The 9559-nt window shown below is 49.5% G+C and overlaps 5 protein-coding genes across 5 annotated transcripts; 1 reads left to right on the forward strand and 4 right to left on the reverse strand.

Moving 5' to 3' along the window:
* Positions 1-384: 384 nt before the first annotated feature.
* N7468_007197 (uncharacterized protein) lies at positions 385-890 on the forward strand (the record flags this gene model as incomplete). The annotated part of the gene is made up of 2 exons (XM_058476493.1): positions 385-515; positions 599-890. 2 exons carry the CDS (start codon positions 385-387, stop codon positions 888-890), a joined length of 423 nt encoding a protein of 140 aa, XP_058329383.1.
* A 574-nt stretch (positions 891-1464) lies between these two features.
* Positions 1465-2478, reverse strand: N7468_007198 (quinone oxidoreductase family protein; the record flags this gene model as incomplete). Its single annotated transcript, XM_058476494.1, has 1 exon — positions 1465-2478. One exon carries the CDS (start codon positions 2476-2478, stop codon positions 1465-1467), a length of 1014 nt encoding a protein of 337 aa, XP_058329384.1.
* A 272-nt stretch (positions 2479-2750) lies between these two features.
* On the reverse strand, positions 2751-3971 carry N7468_007199 (Zn(II)2Cys6 transcription factor domain-containing protein; the record flags this gene model as incomplete). The annotated part of the gene is made up of 1 exon (XM_058476495.1): positions 2751-3971. One exon carries the CDS (start codon positions 3969-3971, stop codon positions 2751-2753), a length of 1221 nt encoding a protein of 406 aa, XP_058329385.1.
* Positions 3972-4630: 659 nt separating this feature from the next.
* On the reverse strand, positions 4631-5314 carry N7468_007200 (beta-class carbonic anhydrase; the record flags this gene model as incomplete). The annotated part of the gene is made up of 4 exons (XM_058476496.1): positions 4631-4855; positions 4920-5059; positions 5114-5151; positions 5229-5314. 4 exons carry the CDS (start codon positions 5312-5314, stop codon positions 4631-4633), a joined length of 489 nt encoding a protein of 162 aa, XP_058329386.1.
* A 416-nt stretch (positions 5315-5730) lies between these two features.
* On the reverse strand, positions 5731-7200 carry N7468_007201 (putative aminotransferase family protein (LolT); the record flags this gene model as incomplete). The annotated part of the gene is made up of 3 exons (XM_058476497.1): positions 5731-6403; positions 6467-7058; positions 7113-7200. The coding sequence occupies 3 exons, from the start codon at positions 7198-7200 to the stop codon at positions 5731-5733; spliced, it is 1353 nt and encodes a 450-aa protein (XP_058329387.1).
* Positions 7201-9559: the final 2359 nt, after the last annotated feature.

Here is a 9559-nt window from a genome sequence, read left to right on the forward strand (position 1 = left end):
TTCATGTTCACCAATTTCTATACAAGACGCCCTGTATTATTTTTCCCCACCGAACCAAGACAAGATGAAAATTCCTAGCCCAGTTGCCGAATTGTCAATCTATTCAGGTCGACTATTAGTAGCTTGTGTGGGTTGCGCTATTCTCCGCAGCGGAAGCTTATACGAGTAAGCAGAGCTTCCGCAGAACTTCCGCAAGAGTGCCAATGCAATACGCCCGGACCTGCGACCCAAACAGGCATAAAACACAGAGCATGTTGGATTCCAATATTGAGACGGATTTCCAAACCTGGATTCCTTCTACGCTATGAATGAGATATCCCAGCCATTGCACACATTGTCGCTCACTAGCAATACTGCCTCGACTCCTACATACATTCACGCAAAATGACTTCTGAAACGACCGAGCCGCTGGGCAAGTGGGTGGAACAGTTATTCAAGACTGCCTTTTTCCAATCAGATGATCAGATGGCCAATCAGGCGATGGATCAAGGCTTCAGTGAGAACCTCAAAGTTCGGTATGTTCATCCGAATCAAAGGCTCCGGACCTCGGGCCTTCAAGTGTGTTGAAGTATCCTGACCGTATATGGCCCCACAATAGCATCAATGGATCTCTGATGGACCGTGCTACTTATCAGCAAGCTGCAGTGAGGGTGCGTGGAAGCTGCCAGGGAGTACTTGAGAATATGGAGGAGTTGCTGGTGACATCCGCCGAGCATCAGCCTGCTGGAGGTGGCTCCGTTGCCCATCTGTTGAGATTCATGATGAAAGACTGGAAGACGGGGGAAGAGAAGAAAGAAACTGCCGTGATTATTTCCACTGTGGATGTCTCGGAAGGGAAACGCTTGGTGACAGAAGTGACGGAAGTGAACCGCACTTGGGATTCGGCTTGAGACAGGATGTATCCACTAGGGAATGAAGTGTTACTCAAGGCAAGGTTCTATGCACGCGTGAAACTAGTGAAGGATGACAGGACTGCAAGAACGGGACTGGTAAGGTAGAACAGCATTTCGAGAATTGGAATATTTAGTTGTGCAGTACCCCAAGAGCACCTCTGAGCCAGATCGTATGTCCTTCGGTTATTAGTATATATTCTGTTGTTCATATTTTGAGCTCGAACTCGGCGTCAATATCCTGGATCTTTAGGTAGACACCGGGGTAGTCCGTAGGACATAATCAGCATCTCGAACGCTTAGCATTAGACTATCACCAGTCTGAATCAACCAAAATATCATTTGCTTCAAGCGTATGGCCCAAATAGCTGTTCTGGAAAAATATTGGTCCTAACGAGCCCCTTGTTCAATTGATGGTATAAGAGTCGATACCCGTGAACAGGTCATGGCAGCGTTATTTTGAATACTGTGGCACATCATACAGGAGCCTCACAACTCGTAAGAAACCGATCATAGGGTGTGTTTATCCTCAACTCATGGATCTCAAATGACAATACGCACTAAAAATAGTAGGCTATCCAAATGTGACAACTGACTTGCCATTTGTACGGCCTTCCCACATAGCCTGAAAAGCCTCGCAAGCATTCGAGACGGGTACAATCTGACCGACTTTAGGCACGATCTTCTTGGCGATCACAAATTGCATCAAGTCTTTGAACTCCTGCAGAGTCCCCAAATAGACACTGTGAACACTGATCTGCTTACCCAGGATCTGACCAAGGTCCATCGTGACTTTGAGACCACCATGGGCACCACAAGCAATGATCGATCCTCCCGGTCTCACAGATTCGATCGAGTGATCCCATGTAGCTCCGCCGGAGATATCAACTACAGAGGCAACCTCGGAAGGCAGAGCCTCGCCTGGGACGAAAGCCCGCTCTGCCCCTAACTCAAGGCCTAGTTTCCGCTTTTCCTCAGTTCGTCCAGTAACCCAGATCCGTATGCCAGCAGCTGTACCAAGCTGAATCAGAGCGGTCGCTAGCCCACCTGATGATCCTTGGACAAGCATAATCTGGCCGGGTTTCACCCCGGACTTGGTAAAGATGACGCGGTACGCCGTCAACCACGAACCCCCAAGCACTGCGGCAGCAACTTCATCCAACTCGGCCGGGCGGGGCAGGATATTTCGTCGGGGTACAACAAAGTACTCTGCCAAAGCTCCATTTATCTTCTGTGAAATGACATGCTTATTGGGGTCGAGCGTCTCGTCGCCAAAGTACTGCTCGTCGCCCAAGACAGGGTACATGACCACCGGCGTTCCATCATCGAGGTAGCCGGTGCCTTCACATCCAAGAATGCGAGGATATTCGGCGGCCTCGCTGAAGTAACCAGATAAGGCGAAAATATTGAAGAAATTGAGTGCTACCGCTGACATTTTCACTCGAGCCCAGCCGTCGGGTACAGCAGGCTGAGGGAGAGGGCCGATTTTAAGCACAGATAACGGATCCTCTGCATTTCCGCCCGTTGCGTAAACGGCAATCATCGTTTGACCGTTTTGAGGGGTCTCATTTGGAGTAATATCGCGCATGATGAAGTCCTTGACTTGCTGAGAGTGAGGGCCTGGTAGAGTGGTCTCGCACTCGTCGCCGTCTTTATGTTTTTACTAGCTCTTAGCTCATCCATGATTCCTTGTCTGCCATTAATTGGTAAGCATGTTGGTAATCCCCGGGGGAGTCTTGATGTTGACATACGAGCTTCCGCCCAAGGCCAAGTGGAAGCCTTACCGGAAATGGAAGGGTGGGCGGAGGCTTTGGTTTGAAGCGTGGAGTTTAGAGGGCCAGCCCAAGTAGAGGTGAAAGATCAAGGTTGCAGGCCAAACTGCTCCAGCATGTCCGGCCCTATCCAATCCCGACAATGGTCAACCCCCTTCATTAACGCCGTCATAAGAATGCCCAACTCGTCCAGGTCTTCAGGCCTCACAGCCGCTATGCTCCTATCCCAAGAATAGAATCGCAGCGGGCAGGCATTTGTCTCTTCCAAAGTCGTCCCCCAGTGGAACTTCGAAGAAGCCGCCCATAACGACCTTTGTCCAAAGAATGATAAGAGAAAGAACTCCTCATGCGAGTTATGCCATCCATCCCTCAGAAAGTAATAGAGCGTGTCGAGTATATGCCCGAATATAACAGTGCGTCTGACACTTTCAGCGTATAACCAGCTTCCCCATGCATCAGCGTCTTCGGGTTGAGATATCAGCTCAGTCCGCCAGCCATCCTCGATCCCCTGCATCTTATGTTGCAAACCCCGAATGCCATTCATAAAAGTAGGCTGTGCCCGCTCGCCGTCCGCCCGCTGCCTAATGTCGCCGTCAAACAGACGAATGATTTGGATCAAACCAAGAGCCTGGATCGAGGCTAGATATTCAAGTGGGGTGGCCAACCAGTCAAACTCATCGACTAGGCGATGAGCGCGCTGGCCAATAATGCGGTAGACCATTTCTTGATTCGCGTCGGACTTGGTGGCATAAAGAGCACACAGTGCCATCGTGTCCCCAAGGACCTCAGGGAGATGAGCATCATACAGACTTGGGTGAATGAAGATAGTCCGGCCAGATGTAGCGAATGTGGAAGGAAAGAGTTTCAGTCGCTGTGTCGCGTAATAGATTCTTTGTTGGTACTTTCGACCCAATAGTTTTCTCTCGTAATAGGTGCTATGGGATTCAAGTTCCACTTGTTGCTCATTCGGGGCTGGTAATTCGATACTTGGGGTGGTATTCCACCACTCAAGAGTAGGTTCGGGTAAGGGCACAGGGAAGTCGGTCGAAAGATCAACAGCCATGTGAAGAGTCTCACCCGAAGATTCTGGATTCACCAAGGAGCCGTGTGCTGGCTGGCTGGACACATTACCCACGGAGAGCGAGCTGGGGTTTACGTATCCTTCACGGGACGCGTGTGACGTGTTGGCATGTTGGTACTGACAATCTAGAGATCGGACTTGGCAGCGGTGGCATCGCGGCACGGCTAGGTCACATCGCCTTTTCGATTTGATACAATGACCACACGCTCTCCGATATGGAGTGGGCATGACTAATGGTTAGAGGTTCAAGCGGATGTCTGGGAAGGATGTAAGCGCAGGTGCAGCGGCTCCGGCGTCGCAGCCGCCCCCGCCATTGGGTCGTTTGCCTCGATCCTTTCTGATATGAAAGTCATAATCCAGCCCCGCCCAACCTTGGAGCTCCGGGAATTTCAGACTTTACGAAAGATACGCTCATTCGAATATCTTTGATTATTGAGCAGGCTGGAGAGGATGGGAGTGAGAGAGCTTCTAGCTTAGCTTCTACAAGTGAACGTGATACCTGTCCTCGTAAATAGCCACACTAGATTCCACAATGGTGATTGAGATGAAGTATATTCGATATCCGTAGCCAAAAAGGCTGTCTAGGCTTGATCCTGTCTGATATTGTTCGTTATCTTGGTCACATCACAGACCATGTCTCCAGATGGATTATTTGCCTTCTACATGATCCATGAATCCACTGGAAGGCGTAATCGGTCTGAGTTACTCCCGAAAGTCCATAAATCCCCGGAATGCGCCCATCAGGTAGAACGTGGCATATGCCTCACGGACAGATCGCGGGGATACGCGATCTTACAAAGGAAAACCCAGTTCAGATAACTATTGAGTCCTTGGCGCTACCGTGTCATTCTCAAGCCTCAAATTATCCGGATAGCAGATGACCCGTTCTACTCCACTTTCACGATTTTGCCCGTTTCAACCTCATAGATATACCCGGTGATCGGAACGTCTAAGACGAGAGGGCTATCTGCCAGAAACTTGACATCATCCAGGACACTCTGTTTCACATCCCCAAAGGGCAAGAATGCGATGTGGTCGACATTTTGATGTAGATCTGTCCGCACCTTCGTACGAATAGCATCGTCCGTGAAGGTAAGCATGCCACAGTCCGTCTAAATGTGCCACAATTAGCCAGGGGCCTCTCAACCGGTCCTTCTGATTCGGACGCTGTCTCACATGGTGTACGATAATGATCTCTCGAGTCCCAAGGAGCTGCTGAGAGATGACAATGCTTCTGAGCGCATCAGTGGCACGCCCTCCGGCATTTCGAATAACATGGGCGTCACCCTCCTCAAGGCCAAGAGCACGAGCCGTATCTAGGTAAAGGTCAGTCGTCTATTGCCAAGCTGGGGGTTCTGCGAGGCACATACCTAGACGCGCATCCATACAAGCTATTATAGCGACTTTCCTAAAGACAATAAAGAGTATTAGAATATCCCACTAGAATGAGAAACATCTATGCATATGTAGAGGAAGGGTATGTACCGTGCCGGGGGGAGTGGTAGGTCTCCTTTGGTGAAGGAGGCGGCATATCTGGAGTTGGCGGCTTCGACCTCTTTGGCGACAGACATGTCTGAATTGGATGGATTAGAATAAAAGTGGAGTTCGTCAAGGTACCTTGGGGACAGCGCCTGTATATAAGGGCACCGAGATCCCCGCATCCAGAACTATGGGGGGTTCGTGCTAATATGATGTGATTTTAAAGTTGCCCGCGCCACTGATTGCGTGATACGGGAGAAGCCCCAATAAAGTTGACTCTTAGAATGCAAGTTTGTCTTTGCTTTCTTATTTTTCAGAATGACATCGTTCTAGCCCTACCTCATGAAGAAGGCATGTTAATACCTAATGAGGGCGACCGTGGTTAAGAATGTGTTTTCTCTTGGAGTATGCGGGTGACTGGATGAATCCGATTGCAAGCATCATATCAAAATATTAGATAAAACTCTACTCCGTATACAGACTGAATTTGTGACAGCCCGCAGATGAATTAGTACTCTTTACGAGCAATCCGCCCACACAGCTCATGCAGAACGCCTCCCAGCCACTCAAAGTCACTTTTCTCCAGCCAAGTCTGCGCACTCAAGCGCGTCCATAGCCACGGACCATGCTGGAACGTCGGAACAAAAGTATCGTACTCTTGCATGAGCGTACGCTGTATGAACGCAAAAGCACGAGACGCTTCGTCCACCGAGATCGTAGCCATGGCTCCTGGAACGGGATCCGTTCCGTCGGCCACAGCGATAGGCAGGCGCACGGTAGACATGGCACATCGACGCATATTGCTGACCTCTCCAGGCTTCAAGTCAGGCTCTTGAAGAACTTCTGTCGCTAAGATCTTGGCGACGGCATCACCGGCCTCGTTGGCGAGTTTCTCGTTATATGCTATAATCGCGTCTTCGCCGCCACACACCTCACGCCGGAACTTCAGGGCTGCAGGAACGCAGACATAGGGAGAGTCATCGGTGGTCGCGACGAACTCAAAGAGTTCTTCGAACGGTGTCTTTTGCGGACTTGACGGGTCTTTCAGGACCGAGGCACCAGTTGCTGGCGAGGCATCACCGGCAATAAACCCCCAAGAAGTTGGGACCGTTGACCGCAAATGATGCTGATTACGCTTTGGCACATAGAGAACGGCACAGCTCCGAGGTGTGTAAAGCCATCTGGATCTCATTAGCTTTGCTGGAAATGGGGGGGGGAGGGGAGTTGAGAGAGTTCGGGCATACTTATGGCAATTGGAGACGAAAAAGTCGGGTTGCAATATGCTCATGTCCAACTTGATATGCCCGATGCCGTGGGCTCCATCAATTACACTCAAGATCCCCTCCTCACGACAGACTCGAATGAATCGCTCAAACGGGAACCGGAGTCCTGGGTTGCTCACAATAATGTCAAATACCGCCGCTTTCACTTTGAGGCCTTCTTCGCGGGCCTTGCGCACTACTTCGCGAAAGCGTTTTTCGAGTTCGTCCTCTCCAATGGGGTAGGTGAATTTCACTTTTCGGTATTTGAGGGTGCCGTGCTCTTGGAGTGAAACTGCACCCTTCTCTACGGCGCCATACACACCGTCGAATAAAATGGCGGTTTCATCAGCCTGGAACTTCAGGTTGTATAGAACAGTATATACCCCAGTGGTGGCGTTCTTGACAAACACGCACTCGTCTTTGGGAGCGTTGATCACTTCGGCAACTTCAATGCGTGCTTGCTCTAGGTAATCGGCGTGAAGCTTCCTGATGTATGTATCGGGGCGTTTGTCTGCAAGGTCCAAGAAAGCTCTATGGACATCGCGAACTGGCAAAGGGTGTGCACCAAATGAACCTAGAAGATACGGTCAGAAGGCAAGCTCTGACTACATTCTGCTGCGGAGGTTACCATTGTTGAGGTTTTTGTATGATGGGTCGAATGCCCAGTACTTCAGCATCGGTTTCCCAAAGGGAGTAGGCTCACTAGCGATGGTCATCTTGCAAGACTAATCGAATGAAACTGTATGAAGGGACAAATAAACCAGGAATTGCCCAATTTCATGTAGCCGTTACTTATAGTTCTCAGGGTGAGTCAGAGTTGATGAAGGTCGAGGTTAGTGAGGGGGGGTAATGTCCTCGGTGTGTTATCAATTCGGAGACTTCCCACGCCTCCCCGTGTTCTGGCCAATTATAAGAATGAATCGCACACGACCCGCGATCCACCTCCCTGAAGGGCGCGCCGCTAAGACTCGAAGGGAATGCAGAATCCTGTCAGAATACGTGGATGTGTTGCATGTAAGCCAGCCGGGGCCTACCTAGGTATCCAATCAGGATTGTTCATGCATGTACGAATATTTCGAGTCACATTTCGGGCAGTTCTAATCGCTTTTCCCACCGCTTGGCAATAGCCGACGGTAACCGCATAGCAGGAAAGCCCAGACTTCAGGAACACGTCATCATTGGCTCATGCAAAGGTTTTCTTTATACGCAAATTAAGCTTGGAACAAGTTTCTATGCACGAAGCAGCTGATGATCTCAGGGTACATTGTTGGAGCCCTTGGTTCAGCCAATCGCTAGTATGTTACAATAATTCACAACATCGAGCTCGTCAAAGATAGGAGTATTATGATATGAATATATTCATCAGTGGTAGGTGAATGGTACTGATACAGTGGTAGCATGAAATTATTAATATGTAGTAGGTACATAATGATGTACAACATTGATGAGTGGGTAGATGCAGAGCCGTGAAAATGCTAACGGTAGAGGGATAGACGCCTCGAAACTAGCTAGCGTAAGGAGCTAGATGTCGCTTCGAACCATTGAACAGAGGACTAGGGAGATGCTTCTCCATGAGCGTCTGCCATGGAAAGCCAATTGTGCAGAAGATCGGGTTTCAACAATGAATGACTAGGTCGTCACCTTCGAAGAGACAATCCCTTAAGAGATGGTGCGGACCTTGAGGCAAAGTTCAAAGCCTTTGTGGTAATAAAGCGCTGGCAATGTAAGTGAGAGTACTACTACCTTTGACGATATCAGTACCTAATTTTCGATAGCCCCTCCATTGAAACAGAAAGCTCGAATTTCTAGTGCGAGTTCCCAGGTTGAATTGCACTCAGTCCAACATCCAAGGCGAAATTCTGTGGTTGATGAAATCAACAGCTGCACATCCGACATACAGCAGTGTGAGAAGAGCGCTGACTAGGTAAGCGCGCAAACCCCACAGAAGAGCCATGTCATCCCTCCGCATGATGATTCCATGAAATGGCGTTCTCTTCTCATAGTTGACCTCAAGCTTCTCAAAGGCAAGGTGGACCAGATAGGCAGGCCTCAGAGAACACAGCATAACCCTACTAAATACCGTATCATCTTCAGTGGAAGTACCGATGTCCTGGGGATATCTTCTTCATTATCTCCTAGCAAGCCCGTTTTCTGGCGCGATCAAGAAGACTCGTCTCTGGACCCCAGCCGAATGATTTCCTTCCCTCATGTAATAGTTCCATGCACCTCGGCGCAATACCCGATTCTATCGGCCAGCGACTGAACCAAGTCGATCTGGTCCCTGTGGTTCTCGTTTCTGAATACCCCTCGAACTAGCTTTGTGCTCGTCATTTGAGTCTGCGAGAGTATCAGTTGAGGTTTTCCGTCCCTACAGCCCTCGTACTCGACCCTGGCATTTGCTGCTACCGACTTGAATCGAGGCCATCGAAGCCAGCTCGGATAATAAGCTGGTCGCCATCTTCGCCATCTCTTCGTCTGAATGTGTCGATCGTGTCCGAGGGGATATGGGAAAGGTGAGCAGAAACGATTCAGTTGAGAGCGTGGGCTTGGAGGGCATGCTGAAGGCTAACCCGGCAATTAAGCTGTTGGATTTCCTATGACAGACTTGCAAGTCAGGTGCAAGCACAGAAATCTACAGATTGATCCAAGCTTGTACTGCCTAATGTGATGGGCACAAGATCTATGCCGGGAAAGAGCGAGGCACTTCGTCCGCCATCATGAAGGAATGGCTAATCAAGTGGATCGAAGATTAGATGCAGGCAGGCGCATGTTTTAATTCGCAGCCATTGAATTCGATTTAATACTGCACACCCAGAATTGACCCTGCGATCTCTTGACCAGCAGAACGAAAACTATATTATTCTGCAGCTCCCTCAACATTCTGGCCACATCATGATTACGTGTGTCAACCTTGGCGCTCATCATAACTTGCCTGTTAAATAATGAGAATAGGGGGGAAAGATCTCAAATTCAGGGACTATCAAGCTCGGGTTGAGCTCGTTCCGACTTACGTGAAGTCCGAAAAAACACAGACTATCACAAAACCGCCAAAGGGGACTCGAACCAGCAAAAAAA

Source organism: Penicillium chermesinum (genome assembly GCF_028974085.1).
Source record: "Penicillium chermesinum strain IBT 19713 chromosome Unknown utg000005l:1.0-4115287.0:1.0-4118363.0, whole genome shotgun sequence".
In the NCBI taxonomy this organism is placed as follows: domain Eukaryota; kingdom Fungi; phylum Ascomycota; class Eurotiomycetes; order Eurotiales; family Aspergillaceae; genus Penicillium; species Penicillium chermesinum.